General features: G+C 31.2%; 2 protein-coding genes across 3 annotated transcripts; both read left to right on the top strand.

Moving 5' to 3' along the window:
• Positions 1–3954: 3954 nt before the first annotated feature.
• On the top strand, positions 3955–21156 carry LOC135802808 (uncharacterized). 2 transcript variants are annotated; one of them, XM_065316435.1, is made up of 14 exons: positions 3966–4473; positions 4667–4842; positions 6145–6221; positions 6280–8686; positions 8746–8924; positions 8977–9190; positions 9246–9403; positions 17096–17222; positions 17289–19950; positions 20008–20177; positions 20231–20441; positions 20493–20658; positions 20715–20880; positions 20942–21156. In XM_065316435.1, exons 3-9 carry the CDS (start codon positions 6217–6219, stop codon positions 17379–17381), a joined length of 3183 nt encoding a protein of 1060 aa, XP_065172507.1. In that variant the 5' UTR covers positions 3966–4473; positions 4667–4842; positions 6145–6216; the 3' UTR covers positions 17382–19950; positions 20008–20177; positions 20231–20441; positions 20493–20658; positions 20715–20880; positions 20942–21156. The 2 variants fall into 2 exon arrangements, with proteins under 2 accessions (XP_065172508.1, XP_065172507.1); XM_065316436.1 differs by lacking the exons at positions 17096–17222; positions 17289–19950; positions 20008–20177; ... (2 more) ...; positions 20715–20880; positions 20942–21156 and adding an exon at positions 9462–9614 and having other exon boundaries at positions 3955–4473.
• Positions 11742–16290, top strand: LOC135802818 (uncharacterized). The gene is made up of 7 exons (XM_065316445.1): positions 11742–11879; positions 11936–14295; positions 14361–14539; positions 14593–14800; positions 14856–15013; positions 15071–15233; positions 15300–16290. Exons 2-7 carry the CDS (start codon positions 12265–12267, stop codon positions 15468–15470), a joined length of 2910 nt encoding a protein of 969 aa, XP_065172517.1. The 5' UTR covers positions 11742–11879; positions 11936–12264; the 3' UTR covers positions 15471–16290.
• Positions 21157–21659: the final 503 nt, after the last annotated feature.

Here is a 21659-nt window from a genome sequence, read left to right as displayed (position 1 = left end):
TATTGAGCCGCCTAGATAGCGTGCAAACCCGAAAAAAAGAAACAAGTGCCTTGAACACGAGCCACTTCTATCGCTACCTTCGTACGGTGCCCTGAATCGAGTCACTTCTACCGCTACCTTCAGACGGTGCCCTGAACACGAATCACTTCTACCGTCACCTTGCTACGGTACACCGAATGAGACTCAACAATACAATTTCAACTATATAACGAAATAAACAAAGAACATTCTTTCTTGACTTTCTTGACAAACTCAAGAGAATAAACCTTAATTTAACCGTCTGGTCTCGCAAAGAATGTAAATGTTCGTCGCGGTTAATTATAATGTAACACCACGCTCGATTTCAATTATAACGTGATTATAAATTATACTTCCTTATCTAGAAGAAAATATTCAGTAAAGAGTAGGTAATTCAGTAAAAAGTACTTCATAATCAGGTAAAAAATAAATGATTATAAAATTAAACACAAGATATTATTCAGGAATTTATCGACTAATCAAAGATAATGATTATAAATACCATAATTTTTTTTTCGAGGATTTTCGATAGTGAATATCTTTGATCGTCTAGTCGCTAGCGATTTTAGTTTAAAAGATTTTGAAAGTTTGGAAAATTCTTTATAAGATAAGACAAGAAAATAATTCCTAGTGTAAAGGTTTTCCCACTTTGGCTTAACACAATCATAGGTATACAGATGCCGACAATGAAAATGTACCATTTCTGCTAAATTCAAATCAGTTGGAGTATCCATAATATTTTGTATTAACATTCTGAACATGTTGTCATTGAAAATACTACTCAAGATTCTTCATACCTTAATTGGCAAATTGGGGCATATACTTTGCAATAGCAATAAGAAGGTACATTTTGATATTTGTTAGAATATCCCAGTACGGTAATACTTATTTTAGCGGTTATCACTAAATGAGGGAGACGTTGATAAACTTGTTTAACCATTTCGGGATTCTCAGTTACATCTCACTCACCAGTTAAAATCATATCCAATGCCGATAAGATATTCTATCACTCTTGTTGCTCCATGTTTACATGTTTATGTAATTTCAATTAAGCATCCTTAAGTGTCCCGGTATAGTTTAATTCTACAAATGCACGGCAAAATCTACATCATCACAAAATGCGGCATAATTATATACCATGCATATAATAATTTAAATTGGTTAGTTTTATGCATGTGGTTTATTTCTCCTTGCACGTATGGTAGTTCAACGAACATAACCGTGATAGAAAAACTTGTTAACTTGGCAAACGTTGTTTTGCCATTTAAATTATTTTTAGTTTCTAGATAAATTCTAGTGTAGACAAACAGTAATGTACAACAATAGGTATGTGTGTAAGTATGTAAAAATTGATTAACTGAACTAATCGTGCTAAATACACTTAAAATTAATAATTTAATTATCTAAAATATAAAAATGAATCGCAAAATGTGTTGGTAACCGCTTCACCCAACAACGCCTAGACCAATTTGGCTAATTCTTCTTTTAAAATGTTCGTTAAAGTCTAAGGGTGGTTTTTACGGCGACAAAAATTGGAATAATTACGGGGAAAACGGGGAAAAGCTGAGGTTTTCTTTTTTCAATCGATTAACGAAACAAATTCCGCAGCCTTCTTCGTCTTATTTTTTATATAAAATTGTAAAATCCTGTAAAAATCACGTAGAAATATAATAAATAAATATTTTTAAATTATACAATGGATTACGCATTCAGAAATGAAAGTAATAAAATAGTTTACTATACACAGTTCTCTCTGCGATGTTCCCATTGTAACCTATAACACGTCCAAATACTACCTAAATAGTAATACTACTTTTCGTCGGAGGTCGGAAACTTTTCAGGCCGCCCTTGTATGTGTAGATGTGTTTTCAGATGTGTTTCAGATTTCTGCGTTAGGCTTTATTTGATAGTAGAATCATAGAATGTGCGTAGACGTAAAAACGTTTTGACTGATTTTGAATTAATTTTAGCTTAATTTATAGGTTAGTAGGAGATTTTCAACAAATTTTGTAAAGTTTCTCAAGGTTGTCAAAAATTCTCAGAATTTGCCGTATAATACCTTCTGCTATATGTTTATAGATGCGAGACTCTCATTAGTTTATTCGCCAGATAACGTAAACCAAGTTATTTAAAACTTGAAAACTTAGTTTATTCTACCTGAACAAACAAAGGTTACTCATATAACCATAAATGTTCTCATCGCATATTTTCTACAGAAATATTACTCAGAATTCTAAGTACATCATATTAATGTAAGAAATGTTTAAATATGTAGCAATGTACATATTGGAGACTGGCTTTGCTCATTTATTTTTTCCTTAATCCTAAGGTTTTATAAACTTACTAGCTTTATCCCGCGGCTTCGCTCGCGTTGAATCCATCAAATAAATATTAGAAATCACTGAAGTAGCTTCCGTACGCGTCTGTAGTCACAGAAGAAGTAACAATGAAGTAGAATGGCGGGAAGTTTAAAATGGCTGAAAGTGTCTCCATAGTGTAGTCAATTGGATTTGATGTTGACGTAGCTGTCGGTAATACAGTGTGATAATACAGTGTGATGGTACTATAGTACTTAGGTTTGAGCTTCATTGCTGGAATGCTAGATGGCGTTAAAGTAGTCAAATAACCAGATGCAGAGGTATTATTGACTAAACAATTTCTATATTTTATTTAAAAAATAATTTTTTTTATTAAATAAAAAGTAGCCTATAACCTTTCGGGGACCACTAAGAATATGTGTACAAATTTTCATGATGATCTGTTAAGCAGTTTTTGCGTCAAAGTGTAACAAACATCAGGACATTCGCATTTATATTATTAGTAGGGATTTACGACATTTTGGTGCAACAGTTTTCCTAGATGCAAGCAGACGTTGTTACATTGGTTTAGGGAAATTAAGAATCTATGATATAAAAATGAATCGCAAAAAGTGTTGGTAACCACTTTTCTCAGCATCGCCTGGACCAATTTGACCAATTCTTTTTTTTAAATGTTCGTTAAAGTCAAAGGGTAGTTTTAACGACGAGAAAGATTCGAATAATTGCCGGGAAAATGGGGAAAAGCTGAGTTTTCTTTTTTCAACAGAAACAAATTGCACAAAACGTTGTCTATCGAGTTGTTCGGACCAAATCCGACAAACGTATCGATAACACGTCGAAGTGTTATCATATGCATTTGGCAAAACACCTGCCAGGGAACAGCTGCAATTATATGCTTGGTTCTCTAAGTTCACTCCAGACTGCAGCTGCATCATTCTTGCAACATTAGCAGGAATGTTCCAAAGACCTTCATTTGCGTAATTCATTCGCTTTTAAGCTTTTGTGCAAGTTATGCGGTAAATAAATCGTAAAATCAACAACAACAACAGTTTTGTTCACTGCATACCTCATCCATATAAATATAGATATCAATTTAGAAAACCCATGTTTTACACATGGTCAATTGTATGTGGCCTGTTCCCGTGGTGGAAAAACATCAAAACTGATATTTGTTATTATTTGCGCCGAGTAAAAAATAGGTAGGAACAAGAAACTGCCACATTCCAAATCTGACAGGACGAAGCCTGTCGCGTCCGCTGGTCTTAGATATAAATACGATCGAAGGATGCCATTTGGCACCACGGGTGAATCAACGCGAAACCCTGCTGGTTTTTTTTCGTAAGAAAAATTTTGCAGCTGAGAGACAATTCACTATTTTAGAAAACAACAAAATGATTTGCAGAAACAAGTTTGACACCAACCGTTATTCAATCGCGACACGACATTTACATTTATGCATTATTTTCAAGCATTTAAAAGTTTCAATGAGTTGTTAGATTTTCAAGTCTATACTATGTAATGAGAGCGCTCGTCACTTGCAGAAAGTTCAGAAACCAGGAGTCCACGAATAATCTCAATTGAAAAACTCGAGAACCGATATTGTTAAAACTCAAACATACAAAATTTTTCATTGTTGCACGTTCGTAAAAAATTCCAGCTTTCTGTAGAACTTCATGTTGTTATTTCATTTTGACATGTTTTTCGTTTACATTTTAGGAAGAGTTTATTGATGGAAAGTTGAAATTAAACATTTTCAGCAGCGTTTATTTTCAGTATGGTTCTGCTTCAGTTCCAAGTACGTTTACTTACGCCAAATCGTCCGTATATTTAAATACTACGCATAAAAATTCTCTACATACTGCAGCTGGAGCTTCTGTAAGTGTGAATGCTTGAAATAATCCACGGATATGCTAAAACCGCTACCGTTATTATATGGTTAGTAATCGCAATCGTATCAATGTCGTGTCCGGATGTTAGTGGGATAGAAATGCGTCATACTGCTGGAATACTGCTTTAACTATTTATTTAAACATTGGTCATATATTAAACACACTACAGAAACGCCCAGTGCATCGTGCGCGTTGAAAATTTAAAACAATTGTGCCTAAGCTAATTTATACATTTTGATTATCCAAAAGTGAGTAAAAAAATAATTATAATCATAATAATAGTTACATATATTTGATTCAATTGAAAGATTTGTTAGCTGTGACTATTTGGCATATATAAACTAGCTAGCATAGCTAGATACAGCTTATTTGATTACAAAATATAGTAAACTTTTCAGAACGTATTTGCACACACTTATATGGATTTGTATATCCCAACAGATTTAAAAATAACTTAGTATTCCAGCAGCGCTGCTTAGAGTCACTCTGCCAAACTTGTGCCAAACTGCAAGCCGTGCTAACAACTCCGCTGCCTACAACCAGCACCACAGTGCCAACGAGCGCTCCCCATGTACCAACACGGTGCTGCACGGTGTTCCGGCGTACACAATACAGGGGTGAGAAAAGTAGAATTTAAACTTTTTGTTAGTTTTCATTTTGATCGAATTTATGTATAATACCACAAAAAAACAAAAATATACTTAATCATAGAAATACAAATTTCTAGGAGCACACATTTTAATAATTACTATTTAATTGCACACAACATTCACTTTCTAATTACAAGAGTCTTCCGAGTTGATTTACGGTTTTATACCTACCTCAGTGGTTTCTATGTTTCTAACCTGGGGGTAATTACCCCCATGTATATTCCATATTTTATACTAACTGCATGCGTTGCAATACCTGTCGAAATAATAGTCCATGTGTTTTAAAATGTAATTTATTGCAACGCCTTTTCATAAACAATATTGTTGTTGTTTTTCCTTTGTTTGTTTTCGGAAGCCAAATTGAAAGTCAGATATAACTTTAAGTAATTGGGTGTGCTTTGTTCGTTCCACATTAATATTTTTTTTGGTAAGTTTTTACCGAGTATAGAAATTAAGGTTTTTGTTTGGTTTTGCTATTGGGATCATTACAGAGTGTTTAAATTCTTTTGGGGATTAATTTACACGTAGTTGGTAGTATGCATTATAGATTTTTACTAGTTGAAGAATAAAGTTGTTTGGATATTTTTTATTCATTTCGTTATTGATTTGGCCTTTATCAGGAGATGTTTTGTTGGGAAGTGATTTGATTAGTAATTGTAGTGACTTGAAATTAACAATTTAAGAGACACTTCCCTATTGCAACTGTTATCATTTAATTAAAGTCTTTTAGTCACGGGATTTAGTCACGAGATGAAACGTGCCATGTTTCCACGGTTTTGACGCACAAAATGCTGATACTTTGATTTATTTAATTTTAATTTTAAGGACGTATCAAGTGGCTAAACGGGGCCTTTATTTAGTAAAACAATAGCTTTGGTTTTTTTTTGCATCTCTGCCGACTTAATTGATTCCTTAATATTATTATTTACTAGAGAATGAATTGCCAATGCCAATGGCAGTCGTTACTTGCCATCTCAGTTTGCACATAGAAACTTAAATTAATATTATATTAAGTATCAAGTGACTAAACGGGGACTTTACTCACGAAATTGATTTTGTATCTAAAAAACGTGGAAAAACTGGCGCTTTGTAGGTAGAAGTAGAAAAATATGTTTATGTAAGTTACAGTTTCGGTTTCGGTTTCAACCGAAACTGAGGGCAGGGCTGAAATTTCGGTTTTGGTTTCGGCTAAGAACCAGTTTCGGTCGGACTCTATTATTTACGTGATGTTTTTCTTGTCTCCAATAATACTTGTCATAATTGTTCCAGATATTTTAGGTAGATATCAAATTCAGTGGTGGCAAATCTGTCGCACTTGTGTCTAAATATATCAGCCTTAACATGGAGTGAGTTAAAATTATTATAGAGTATATTAATTTAAAACAAACTTGTTCACAATTTTAGTTCCAATAAAGATAAATTAGCTGTTGCCATTAGAGATAAATATCTACCACTCAAGCATAACTTAACTGATGAACATGCGGATGTGATTTCGAAGTTAATTGGGGCTATTCGTCATGAAAACAAGGAGAGGATTTTAGAAATATTAGAACCATGGTCGGACGAATTGAAAGATAAATATCTGTCTATAAGTTGCAAATATTTATTGGACCAAAATATTCCAATTTCTTACAACATTAGTGAGTTTGTTAGCATTTCTTTGCTTAAATTGCGGTTTTATTTTCCTGGTGTTGAAAAGCAACTGCAACCAAGTAAAGCCAATAAAACAAACATATTGAAATACATGATGAAACATATGGACGCAATTTTGATCTGGAAAGGTCCAACGGATAAAATATTATTATATCATATCAAACAAGTAGTATTAATGGCTAATGAAGTAAAATACTTGTTTCGCTCTGAAACTGAACAGCTGCCTTGGTTCAAACTAATATTTTGTTGCGTACAATATATTAAATATTTTAACACAACAAATTATCGGAAATCATTAACAGAATTTATGTCCAATGATAAATTGATTAATTATATTCAGTTGTGGAAAATCGGCTTAGAGAATATGAATTCTAAAAAGATTATGCAAGATCAGGATATACAATACATGTTGCAGGATTTTGAATACACTTATGATTACATAAGAGATAAATACGTTGTGAAAAGAATGAAAAGGTACTGCTCAGTGCAAAGAAGTTTTTTGAGTAATTTAAGAATGTTGCAAGTAATTGGTGAATGTTTAAAAAGTACAGACCAGAACTCAAATATTTCATTACGCTTAAAAGAACATTTTAAGTCGCATTTGGGAACAGATTACAAAAACTTGATTAAACTCAGAGGCACTATATCTAACTTAACAGGAATACCACAATGTAATCAATATGTCATAAAACAAGTTGCCAAATTGACGCGCACAATGGAATCAACACTTCGAAAGAATTCAGATTCAATATTCAATGAATTCGATTCTGGTTATGATTCTGATTCTGATAATAATATATATGATTCTCAAGAAGACCTAATTAAGACAATAAACCAAGAAATTATAGATGCTCCAAAATTGTCATATAATGATTGCTTAAAACAATTAGAAGATGCCCTCAATCATAATAAAGAACAAGGAGAAATTGAAATGCTACTTATGATCATATTGAATAATTTAAATCAAGAACAAGGCAGATTGAATGCAAATCGGAAATGGTTCATGGAGAAATATCCAACACTAACTGGCCGACAACTCAGAAACCATCTTGCACATGGAGATCCAATTGTAGAATTAATGGATGTGGATATAAAGATGGCAGCCAGACACACAGCAACAATGCTGATTGAGGAATTGAAAATGAACGATGAAAACAAGGAAAAGATCGAGAAGGTTACAAGAAGACCCGCAATTGAAGTGATGCAGGAATTTGATTATCAACAAATAACACACTTGGAAGAACAGGAGAAATTGTTTCTTATTATTATGGAAGGTGACTTGGAAAAATTTAAAGACTACTTAAAAAATATTAGTTCCGAATGGATTAACTGGCATCATTTAAGAAAGAAAAATGCATTACAATATGCTGCAGCAAACAAGAACGATAATTTAGAGTTATTTCAATTTATTTTTGAAAAAAGTTCAAATTATATGAAACAAATTAAGACAGATAGTAGCTTACTATTTCAAGCTTTAAGACAAAATAATTTTAAAATAGCAAAACGCATTGCCGAGTTGCATATTTGTGCATTGCTCGAGAACGACAGAACATACTTGCAACCAAATGATAATAATGATATATTGGAATTATGCAAAAAATTAATCAAAACTGAGAAAATTAACAGCTTTTGGAACGTTTGTTATTATCAAATAAGTTGCGATTATTTAAACAATCTTAAACTTATGTTAGATGAAATTTATGAGAGGGAATTACGCGTAAGTTCTGAAATGACGACTTCATGGTTTCAAATAGCTTACACTTTTAATGCTAAAAAAGTGATGAAGTATCTTATCAACATTGGGTATACAATTTTATATCATAAAGATTATCCTAATATCACCAATGAAGAAATAGTTAAATATTGCGATACTGAAAAATATAATGAATTAAGAGAGATTATTAAAAGTGGACAAGTATTCAAAGTAAAAGAATATAGAAAAAAATCACCAGATATGTTAGAGCAATGTCATGATGATGACTTTAACGTCATGAACAGCTTGCATTTTGCTATCAAAAGTGGGAATCCAGAAATGGTTAAACAAGTGTATCAATGCTTCCCAGTTTTGTTATTTACAGTGAATAATAAATGCAAGTCACCTTTAGATGTCGCCATCGAGGAGAATCGTGTTCAGGAATTTAATATTTTAATGGAACTGGTAACTAGTCATTTGTTTTACTGAATTTTTTTTGTACTTTGAAATTTGTTTTCTTCTAGGCAGTCAATAATACATGGAAACTCCCACAATTGTTTAAGATGTTGGCAGCTATAATTATTAATTTGCATGAATCAAATATTTTTCGGAACAACAATGTCGTAGTTGAAAATGTATTATCAAATACAATAAATGCAATGGATATGAATCCCGATGAAAAGACGGTTCAATATTGGGCAATGTATTAATGTCTCACCAGAAATTAGTGAATATGTCTAATCCATTTTTTCTAGTAAATTGGCTAAAAGCATGTTAGGATACTACAATTCAAATGAGCACTTGATTAACATCTGGGAACAAATAGCAATTAATACACTATTCCATTTTCCTGATGAATCGCCCATTGTCAAACAGTGTATAGGTTATGTTGTAGAGATATTCGACCATAAGTTGAGTGCAGAACCGAAATATAACATCGAATACGAATTAGAATCTATCTTAAAGCGAGTAAGCTTGTATAGAATAATAATATTATGTTAAATTTAAATATGATTGGTTTTAGTGTGCCAGATATTCTCATCCATCAGTCATTCTAGAGAAACTCAATATTGCATTAAAAAATAAAATCGAATATGAACATTGGATTAAGAGAATAACACACCATGCCAAATATGCAATTGATACATTTAGGGATGATCCTCTTATTCAACCATATGCATCGTATGAATTAATTTATTTGGTTTAAAGCAACATATATTAATGCTTTGTTAAATTTTAGTAAGTTGATGTATTATTTGAAGAAAAGTGAATCAAATTCATCAGTTAATGATCCTTTTCCCCAAACATTTTTGAAAATCGTACCATCTGCATCTAAGGAATTTCAGTTAACTAGCTCTAAGCCAATGGTGAGTAGACCTTAAAAATCAATACTAGAATAATTAACACGTTATATACTGTCTTACGTATTTTAGAAATCCAAACTTTGATAACAAGATAAGTAGCTGACTGGTTAACTTATGCGGTTAACATCCAGTTTACATACTTATACAATTCCAAATTAAAAATGAAGAGGTGCATGCAATTTAGGAAGTGTTAGTGCTATCAAGAAGATCAAAAGACAACATATTACAAATTATGGATTCATTTTAAAACAGATTCTAAAGAGATGATTTACTTGCAATGGCTGCCAGCATACTTAAATGATCAACATTTTAAAATCCCTAAGGAAGTTGCCAAAATTCATTAACACCACTTTACTTACGTACCGTTTTTATACAAATCTAAAAGGAAACAAACATATGCGCTTATATGGTTTAGCCTACGGGAGTAAAAGAGCACACTAATAGCGTCTCCTCTTTGTGCGATTCGTAGCTTCCCCTAAGCATAGATGTGCGTGTGGGTGTACGTGTTGGTTGAAGTTGCCCGGTTGATGTGTTTGTTTGAATAGGACATAGTAAGTGTAGGATACTTTTAAATAAATTTTGAAGTGAGAAACTTTTTGGAAGATACTAAACGAGTTTTCTCCGTCTCTTCTTTGTGCGATGCTTCGTAGCTTCCACAGGGACCAAAAAACGATCAAATCTTATCAACAAAACCGTAATGCAACTAGGATTCAAAGGATTGCGAATGAAAGGACTGAAGAAGAACAAGAAATTGCACGTAAAAAGCGAGGCAGAACAAAGTTATTGGCCGAAACTTTCGGCCACCGAAACTCACTTTTCGTGAATTATCGTGCGTCGCTCGGTTAACTTCGCGGCTAATGGCGGTCGTTACTTGCCATCTTAGTTCGCTCATATTAATACTATATTAAGTATCAAGTGACTAAACAAGGATTTTACTCCCGAAATGGTTTATGTATCTAAAAAACGTGGAAAAACTAGCGATGTGTAGGTAAAAGTAGAAAAATATGTTTATGTAAATTAGTTTCGGTTTCGGTTTCGGCCGAAACTGATTGCACGGCCGAAATTTCGGTTTCGGTTTCGGTTTCGGCTAAAATCCAGTTTCGGTCGGACTCTAATAGAAAGGTACTAAAATTAGTTAATCATCATTATCATTTCCTCTTCTATATAGTTTTCTTTTTCTACTTTAAAGCTTTACAACCTTGAAACCGCCAGTTTTGCCACAGTTTTGAGACACAAAAAGCACGGGCGATCATGGCCATGAATAAAGTACTTTTAGAAGATGAAGTAGAATTCTTTATTATTTACCAAAGTTACCAGAAATTATGTTGTTCGGAAAATGTACATCAAAACACGATGAAGACTGATGGTGTGATTAAAACAACTATATTCTATGGTTACGATAAAATACGGAAAAAATAATTAATAATAGTTAAGTTATTTATTTAACTTAGTTTTATTTAAGTTATATATTAAAGCTGATATAATATTATGGTATATAAATATATCTATATCTAACTTAAATGGTAACTGTAATTTCTTGTTTATTATTTGCGTTGTTTCTGTCAATTAAATATAATACAGGATGTTATAATATGGTTTTTAATATTATTTTATTACAAGTTTACGTTTATTTGCGCTTTTTCGCACATGCTTGAAACAAGATCTAGCGCATAACATATTTATACAAATACCTTGTAAGCAAAAGCTTCACATATAAATTGACTTTTCAATAGAATATAAAAAGAGTTAACTACATTCAATTATTTTATACCTAAAAACCCTTGATAAGGGCTAACAGAGGTAAGAGTCAATTAACAAGTCATTATTTAGTTACTTCTAGTTACATATTCAATTCAAACCAGATTTAAATTAATTACTAGATTTTGCTAAAACATACCACGACGCAGTTGGTGCGTCTACAACTCAACTCACATTTTGCCTGATAACTAACACTTTAAAATAAAGCCTACCTCGTCCACTTCAATCACGGCGCGAACATCCTATGTATGCCACTTGAAACTTCAAGTCCGACGGATTGATAAATGCGACGCAATAAATTGAAATGATTTTTCCAAAGATGATCTCCCACTCTAATTCTCAGTATCGTTATCTACAAATAATCTTATCAAAGGTTTCTGCTGTACTTATATTTGTGTACCTATGTTTCAGTCAGGTGTGACTTTGTAATGAATTAAAAAGCGACAACGATTGCGTGACATTAAATGCAAACGTAGGAAATTAAATATTTCTTCTACTCAAACATTAAACAACCTCACAAGCTTTGCGAAAATGAGGTAAGCGTTTATTGTTTGTATACGTATTATTAATTAATATATTATGACAATTTTAGTACTGACAAAATGGCACTACCCAAAGCCGTTAGAGATTATTGTACTTTAAACGATTTACAAGTGGATGGAGTGTGTAAGTTAATTGGAGCTATTCTTGATGCAGACAAGGAGATGATTTTAGAAATATTAGAACCATGGTCGGACGAATTGAAAGATGAATGTCTCTCGATAAGTTGGAAATATTTATTGGAACAAAATATTCCAATTTCTTATAACATCAGTGAGTTTGTTGGCATTTCTTTGCTTCCATTGCGGTTTTATTCTCCTGGTGTTGGAAAGCAACTGCAACTAAGTAAAGCCAAGAAAACAAACATATTGGAATAGGTACATGATGAAACATATGGACGCAATTTTGATCTGGAAAGGTCCAACGGATAAAATATTATTATATCATATCAAACAAGTAGTATTAATGGCTAATGAAGTAAGATACTTATTTCGCTCTGAAACTAAAAAACTGCCATGGATCAAACTAATATTTTATTGCGTACAATATATTAAATATTTCTACGCAACAGGCAATCGCAACACTCTGGCATCATTAATGTCAAATGATAAATTGATTAATTATATTAAGTTGTGGAAAATTGGCCTAGAGAATATGCATGATAAAGAGAAGTGGCAAGATAAGAAAATACAAGACATGTTGCAGGATTTTGAAGACACTTACGATTCCATTAGAGATATTTACACTATTGATAAAATGAAGAAGTTCAGCACAATACGGACTAGTTTTTTAAACAATTTAAGAATATTGCAAGTATTTGGTGATTGCTTAAAAAGTACAAGCCAAACTCCAAATATTTCATTACGCCTAAAAAAATATTTTAAGTCGCATTTGGGAACAGATTACGAAAACTTGATTATGCTCAGAGACACTATATCTCACTTAACAGGAATACCACAATGTAATCAATATGACATAAAACAAGTTGCCAAATTGACCCACACAATGGAATCAACACTTCGAAAGATTTCAGATTCAATATTCAATGAATTCGATTCTGATTATGACTCTGATTCTGATAATTATATATATGATTCTCAAAAAGATCTAATTAAGACAATAAACCAAGAAATTAATGATGCTCCAAAATTGTCATATTATGACTGCTTAAAACAATTAGAAGATGCCCTCAATCATAATAAAGAGCAAGGAGAAATTGAAATGCTACTTATGATCATATTGAATAATTTAAATCAAGAACAAGGCAGATTGAATGCAAATCGGGAATGGTTCATGGAGAAATATCCGACATTAACTGGCCAACAACTCAGAAACCATCTTGCACATGGAGATCCAATTGTGGAATTAATGGATGTGGATATAAAGATGGCAGCCAGACACACAGCAATAATGCTGATTAAGGAATTGAAAATGAACGATAAGAACAATAAAAAGATCGAGAAGGTTACAAAAAGACCCGCAATTGAAGTGATGCGGAAAATCGATTATCAACAAATAACACACTTGGAAAAAGAGAAGAAATTGTTTCAAATTATTATTGAAGGTGATTTGGAAAAATTTAAAGACTACTTACAAAATATTAGTTCCGAGTGGGTTAACTGGCAGGATTTAAGGAAAAGGAATGCCTTGCATTATGCTGCAGCAAACAAGAAAGATAATTTAGAGCTATTTCAATTTGTTCTTGAAGAAAGTTCAAGCTATATGAAACAAATAAAGACAGATAGTAGCTTACTATTTCAAGCTTCAAACAATTTCAAAATTGCAAAGCGCATTGTCGAGTTGCATATTTGTGCATTGCTCGAGAACGACAGAACATACTTGCAACAAAATGATAATAATGATATATTGGAATTATGCAAGAAATTAATGAAAACTGAGAAAATTCACAGCTTTTGGAACGTTTGTTATTATCAAATAAGTTGTGATAATATAGAGAATCTAAAACTATTATTGGATTCAATTTATTATTTGTCACTCAAAGACCTAGATTACACAGTATCGGGTACTGGGACAATGAATTTTCGAATGTATCGTATAGCTTCCTTTTATCATGCTAAAGAAGTGTTGAACTATCTTATCAACATTGGATATGCAATCAATTATCCTAATATCAACCATCAAGAAATACATACATATTCCAATACTGAAAAATATAATGAATTAAGAGAGATTATTAAAAGTGGACAAGTATTCAAAGTAAAAGAACATAAAGAAATAGACGTCATGAATAGCTTGCATTTTGCTGTTCAAAGTAGGAACTCCGAAATAGTTAAGCAAGTGTATCAATGCCTGCCAGTATTATTATTTAAAAAGAATAATGAAGACAAAACACCTTTAGATGTTGCCGTCAATGAAAATCGTGTGAAAGAATTTAACGTTTTAATCGAACAGGTAACGAGCTATACTCGTATGTGATATTAATTTTTGAGGACAGTTTGAAAATTCTTTTCTTTTAGGCTATCAATAATTCTTCAAATCAATTACAAATGTTTAAGACCTTGGCCAATGAAATTATTAATTTGCGTGAGTCAAATATTTTTAGAGACAACAAAGGCGTGGCTGAAAATGTATTATCAAATACAATATATGCAATGAAGATGAACCCCGAGGAAAAATCGGTTCAATATTGGGCAATGTATTAATGTCTACATAAAAATGAGTGAACATGTCTAATCCATTTTTTTCTAGTAAATTGGCTCAAAGCATGTTAGGATACTACGAGTCAAACGAGCACTTACTTAACATTTGGAAACAAAAAGCGATTAATACACTATTCCATTTTTCTGATGAATCGCACATTGTCACAGAGTGCATAGATTTTGTTGTAGAGATATTCGACCATAAGTGGAGAGCGCAACCGAAATATAATATCGCAGATCAATTAGAAACCATCTTAGTAAGTATATATAAAACAATAATATTGCGTTTAATTCAAATATGATTGATTTTAGTGTGCCAAATATGACCATTCATCGATTATTTTAGAAAAACTCAATATTGCATTACAAAATAAAATTGAATATGGACATTGGAGTAAGATAATAGCACACCATGCTAAATATGCAATTGAGACATTTACGGATGATCCTCATATTCAACGTTATGCCATGTATAAATTAACTTGTTCGATTTAAAATAATAAATATTAATGCTTTGCTGATTTTAGTAAGTTGATATATCATTTGCATAAAAGTGGAACAGATTTAGGAGTTTATGATTTATGCCTTCGAACATCGTTGAAAAAAGTACTGTCAGTGTTTGAAAATGGCAGCACAGTACACATATGTTGTTATTTGATCGGATTTTACTTAATTTGTTATGAGTCAACAGTGAGTATAACTTAAATATGAATGCTAAAATAATTAACTGATTATATACTATTTTATGTATTTTAGAAATTAGAAGAAACTGATAACAAGATAAAATCTGAGATGAACTACTTTAATCTAGAAGACGAATGGGAAATATATTTCAAAAATTTAGTTATAAGACACTTCGAATTTTTGGAATATGACTGGTTAACATATGCGGTTAAAACCCAATTTATGCCATACAATAACAAATGAAGAAGTGCATGCAATTAGTGAATTAATTCATGCCATCCAAGAAGACAAAGAAAACGAAATATTGGAAATTATTGATTCATTTAAACAAGATTCTAAAGATGAGTTGCTTTCAATGAGTGTAAAATACTTAAATGATCAGCACTTTGAAATCCCTGAGGACGTTGCCAAATATATTAACGCCACTTTACTTAGATATCGTTTTTATACAAATGACACATCTATACAGCCAAAACAAAACTTACCCGAAAGCGAAAAAGCGGGAAGATTGGAGTATTTAATCCAAAAAATGAACATTATTTTGGAATGGCCGGGTTCAAACAATCAAGTTTTGATGTATCACATAAAACAAGTTATATTCCATGCAGATTCAGTTCGATATGGTTACAAAAAGTTACTTTCTAAATTGCCATGGCTTCAGCTCATATTTTATCTTCAGCAATACATTAAGTATTTCACTTCAAGAAATGAAATTCACTTATATCAAATTGGACTTATATCACCAAAAGAACTGACGAAAATTATTAATTTGTTTCGAACAATGCTATTATGCGTAAAGAATAAAAAAGATTCATCAAAAATTAAGTTAACAAGTGAAGATAAGACTATAATAGAGGACTTTAAAAAGATATATCATGAAATAAGGGATGTTTACGAATTGTACAGAATTTGTCATTATATTGACAAATCTAACCATAAAAACAAGGGCTTAATCATATTACGAATAATACAAGTAATTGGTGAATCTCTAAAGCGAACTGATATCACACCAAATGTTTCAGATTCTTTGGTAAATTATATTAAGGAATATTTTTTTGATGAAGATGTTGCAGGTATCATTCACCTTAGAGATATAATATCTCATTTAACAAGAATTCCCAATTGTGTTGAGACAATACCAACATTATTTGAAGAGCCTTTGAATGATATTTCAAAAACTTTTATCCATATTAGATCAAATTATATATGTAAGAAATATAATGATCGCATCAAAAAGTTTATAAATAATTCACGTGACATTGGGGAATTGCCAAATTTCTATAAAGTAACAAATGAAAATGTCATTATGAATATTTTGAGCCGGAATCCTGATAGAGAAAAAAGTAAAATTGAATATTCTAACATTATTAAGCTATTAACATCTGAAATTAACAAAGACCAAGATAAACAAGAAAATATAACAGAATATCAAAACTGTTTAGAGCAACTACAAAAATCCCTAAATGCGACAAATAATTATATGGAAATGGAATTCATACTTATGATTACATTAAACAACTTAAATGAAAAACAGAAGAGACTCAACACAAATAGAAAATGGTTTCAAGAGAAGTGTCCAACTTTAACTGGTGAAAAACTTAGACATCATCTTGCTCATGGGGATCCATTTGTTGAGTTATTGCGTATCGATGAAGAAATGGCAGTCAGAGACACTGCAAAACTGCTTACAGATGAACTTGACAATCCATCTGAATTTGTAATAGAGAAAATAACAAAAGTGCTGGGAGTGAATCAGCTGAAAGAAATAGATAAAATTCAAATACGTAAAACGGAACAAATTGAAAATCTCGTATGAATTAATTTATTTGGTTTAAAGCAACATATATTAATGCTTTGTTAAATTTTAGTAAGTTGATGTATTATTTGAAGAAAAGTGAATCAAATTCATCAGTTAATGATCCTTTTCCACAAACATTTTTGAAAATCGTACCATCTGCATCTAAGGAATTTCAGTTAACTAGCTCTAAGCCAATGGTGAGTAGACCTTAAAAATCAATACTAGAATAATTAACACGTTATATACTGTCTTACGTATTTTAGAAATCAGAAGAAACTGATAACAAGATAAAATGTGACTGGTTAACTTATTCGGTTAAAATCCATTTTGCCATACAATTCCAAATTAAGAAATGAAGAGGTGCATGCAATTAGGAAATTAATTAGTGCTATCCAAGAAGATCAAAAAGACAACATATTACAAATTATGGATTCATTTAAAACAGATTCTAAAGATGAGTTACTTGCAATGGCTGCAACATACTTAAATGATCAACATTTTAAAATCCCTAAGGAAGTTGCCAAATTCATTAACACCACTTTACTTACATATCGTTTTTATACAAATTACACTATACCTATACCGCCAAAATCAAACTTACTCGAAAGCGAAAAAGAGGGAAGATTGGAGTATTTAATCCAACAAATGAACATTATTTTGGAATGGCCGGGTTCAAACAATCAAGTTTTGATGTATCACATAAAACAAGTTATATTCCATGCAGATTATGTTGAATTTTGGCACCGAAGTGTGCTCCCAGAATTGCCATGGATTCAGCTCAAATTTTATCTTCAGCAATACATTAAGTATTTCACTTCAAAAGATGAGATTCACTTATATCAAATTGAACTTATATCACAAAAAGAACTGACGAAAATTATTAATTTGTTTCGAACAATGCTATTATGCGTAAAGAATAAAAAAGATTCATCAAAAATTAAGTTAACAAGTGAAGATAAGACTATAATAGAGGAATTTAAAAAGATATATCATGAAATAAGGGATGTATACGTGTTGTACAGAATTTGTCATTATGTTGAATCAAACGAGAAAAAGAATGGCCTAACCATATTACGAATAGTACAAGTAATTGGCAAATGTCTGAAGAATTCCGATAAAACACCGAATGTTTCAGATTGCTTGCTAGAGCATATTAAAGAATATTTTTTTGAAGAAGAAATTGCAGGTATCATCAGGCTTAGTGATAATATATCTCATTTAACAAGTATACCCAATTGTACTGAGAGGATACAAACAATATTTGACAAGACTTTGAATGATATTTCAAAATGTTTTATTCAGATTAAAATAAATTATATATACAAGGAATGCAATGGTCGCATCAAAAAATTTATAAAAGGACCAACTGAAATTGGAGATTTGCCTAACTTTTATAAAGTAACACATAAAAATCTAATTGATGATATTTTGAGTCGGGAACCTTCTAAACAAAAGAGAAGCAAAATTCAGCACAATATTAATATTCATTTATTGCAATCAGTTATCACCAGTGAGGGAGAAAATATACCAGAATACAAAGATGATTTAATGCAACTCCGTAAATTGCAAAATAAGACTAATGGTTATATGGAAATGGAATTGATACTTATGATTATATTAAATAACTTAAATAAGAAACAAAAGAGACTAAACAATAATCTAGAATGGTTTAAAGAGATGTATCCCACTTTGACTGGTCAACAACTTAGAAATCATCTGGCTCATGGAGATCCCATTGTTGAGTTATTGCGTATCGATGAAGAAGTGGCAGTCAGAGACACTGCAAAACTGCTAACTGCTGAAATTGCCAACTCTTCTAAGTTTGTAATACAGAAGATAACAAAAGCGTTGAAATTGGATCAGATGGAAGAAATTAATATAAATCAACGCAACAAAATTGAGCAAATGGAAAATCTTTTCGAATATATTATCGAAGGTAATTTAGAACGAGTTAAAACACTGTTAGATAATATTCAAGATAAATGGGTAGACTGGTGTGACAAGAACGAACACAACGTACTTGAAATAACTGCACAAAACAAAAAAGACAATGTAAAACTATTTGAATTTGTTTTAAATCAAAATTCAAACTTTATGAATGATATCAATAAATATGGCAATTCAATTTTACAAATTGCCAGTATGGCTGGCAATACTAATATCACAAAGTACATTCTGGAGAAAAATATTATGGCATTATATGAGCAAGAAAAACTTCCAAGAATATCGGAGTCAATCACCGATGTTAACAAGCTCTTGACCGAATTGATTAAAACGACCCGTACAATTAAACCAAAACAACAAAATGCATGGAATGCTATTGCTCAGTATGTAATATGCCTGAATAATGAAGACACCATGAAATCAGTGACTAAATTATTTTACTACAGTTTACTTGATTGTCCATTAGACAACAATTTGAATACATATCTGCATATCGCATGTATACATGGAGCAGAAAAAGTTGTGCAATATTTGATTAAAATTGGGTATAACTTAAATTGTCGCAACATTCACAAAGATACTCCACTCTCGTTGGCAATCCATCATAAACGTGATAATATCATCCGACTACTATTAAATAAGGGCGCAATTGTGTTTAATGTAAATAATATTACTGAAAGTATTAAAATACTATTTAACGCCCCAAATTATGACGAACATGAACAATTGTGGGATATCATAAAAAGTGGAAAAGTAGAAGACTTAAATGAAAGCATGATAGCTCCAAGTCGTTTAGAGGATGGCCGTAACTGTTTGCATTTTGCTGTTGAAAGCAACAATTCTGTCATGATTCAACGCATATATGATGAATATCCGCATTTATTAGTCACATACGATTTGCAATTAATTACACCTTTAAACTTTGTTATAAGCAAAAATAATGAATCTCTACATAAATGTATATTATGTATATTAGATTTGGTATGTATATGAAATTAGATTATGTGACAGTTAATGATATTGATATATTGATTCCAGGTTTTCAAAGAATATAGTGGCAAAGATATTGTGCAAAGTGAACTTTTCAAAAATGTTGTTAAGACATTGATGAAAACAAGCAATGATAAAATTGCTGAAGTTGTAATGAACAAGATTTTAGATGTAGTAAATATGTACCCGGATGATAAGTTTTTGAATTATTGGATAATGTTAGTAACAACACATTATGCATATACTTTTATAACTTATTTGGTTATTTTAGTAACTTGGTGAACCATTATTTCAAAACTATAAATGAATATGGTACAGATAAAGTTAAGATATGCCTTAATTTGGTCAAAAATGGAATTAGGAACTTTACGGAGAAACAAATAATTGAACAATGCATATGTTTATTTGTAAATATTTTCATCAATAATTCACAATGGGAGAATAATCATATATCGGATACCTTTAATTATCTTTTGGAAGAAGTAAGTGTATTCTAGACCATAACGTATGCAATATTCTTTTTTATATTCCAGGGTAAAAATAAGAATAGATTGTTTATTTTGGAATGCTTGAATAATCAATTTGATTCTGCAAATTTGGAAAACATCTCAGATTTTAAGTATGAATTAATATCAAAATACTCGTATATTGTGCATGCAATAAGAAACAAGGAGAGTGTTTCCAAAATACAATAGCATTGTACGTATTGTAGTAACCATTAAAAAATCCACTTTAGTAATCTGATCTTTTTACAGCAAACTCATTAACCTGCTGATAGATGATAACAAACAGCCTCACATTGACAAATCATTACTTCGTAAATCTTTGCTGAACGTAATTTAAGTTAATAAACCTGACGACTACGCAATGGTTCTTTGTGCAAAGATATTTGCAGAGTACTTTTACACTAGTTCTCAAGATGTACGTATTGTGCTCGAATTAAATGCTAATGTGACTTTAATTTTATTTTTAAATTTTACAGTCTCTTGAAAATGTCGACGAGGCGATAAAATCCGAATTGTAGCAATTGCACATTAGAGAAAAACCAAATCGTTTCAATATTTAAAATATTGATTACTTGCTTCATATAAAACAATATTTGTAAAATTTTCTAAAATTATCTATTAAACTAAGTTGTAAAAAAATTCAAAATTTAAACTTATAAAATATTGTGGAAAATAAATCAAAGTACCAATATATGTCAGCAAGTACTCCAGTAAACAACATAATCACTAAATGTTTACAATTTTAGTAGATCCAATTACTAATTACTGACTTGTAATGACTTATTTTGTGTCTTTTTTTAATCTTTTTTAGATTAGAATCCTGAAAATGAGTGCTGTTGTAACTACATTGTTACTAGGTTCTTTTTGAATTCACATGGAGTTTGCTATATTTGTGTTTAGCTGTTCCGCAATATTTTCATAAAATCTTTCTTTTAATACATTATTTAATAATATTTTTACATTGCTAGATTGCACATTTTAAAGCTTAGACTAGCACATTTTTGTACTTAGTTCCGTGTCTTGATTTTATTTGATAGAATAGTGAGGATGGTTTTTTGTTAAGCCAATGCTTAAAAATTAAAATTATAGATTAAAAAAAACATTTTTTTAAATATTTGTTTGTGAAATTATTTAGGTTAGGCTTTTGCAACAAGAATGGTTAAAATTGCGTACAATTGCGGGAGTGGCAAAACT

The sequence above is a fragment of the Atheta coriaria genome, unplaced genomic scaffold (genome assembly GCF_025399875.1).
Source record: "Atheta coriaria isolate IRGN ID8LTWV9N9 unplaced genomic scaffold, Caltech_Dcor_3.1 hic_scaffold_56_pilon, whole genome shotgun sequence".
In the NCBI taxonomy this organism is placed as follows: Eukaryota; Metazoa; Arthropoda; class Insecta; order Coleoptera; family Staphylinidae; genus Dalotia; species Dalotia coriaria.
The sequence above is the reverse complement of the archived record's forward strand: the minus strand, read 5'-3'. Positions and strand labels throughout refer to the sequence as shown.

Bases quoted from the DNA above. Each gene is read 5' to 3' on its own strand.
- LOC135802808 (XM_065316435.1), top strand. The intron at 9,191-9,245 runs GTAAGCTTGTAT...GATTGGTTTTAG, and splicing joins TAGAATCTATCTTAAAGCGA to TGTGCCAGATATTCTCATCC. The intron at 9,404-17,095 runs GTATGAATTAAT...GTTAAATTTTAG, and splicing joins CTTATTCAACCATATGCATC to TAAGTTGATGTATTATTTGA.
- LOC135802818 (XM_065316445.1), top strand. From the start codon at position 12,265: ATGATGAAACATATGGACGCAATTTTGATCTGGAAAGGTCCAACGGAT. The intron at 14,540-14,592 runs GTATTAATGTCT...ATTTTTTTCTAG, and splicing joins TCGGTTCAATATTGGGCAAT to TAAATTGGCTCAAAGCATGT. The intron at 15,234-15,299 runs GTGAGTATAACT...TATGTATTTTAG, and splicing joins TAATTTGTTATGAGTCAACA to AAATTAGAAGAAACTGATAA.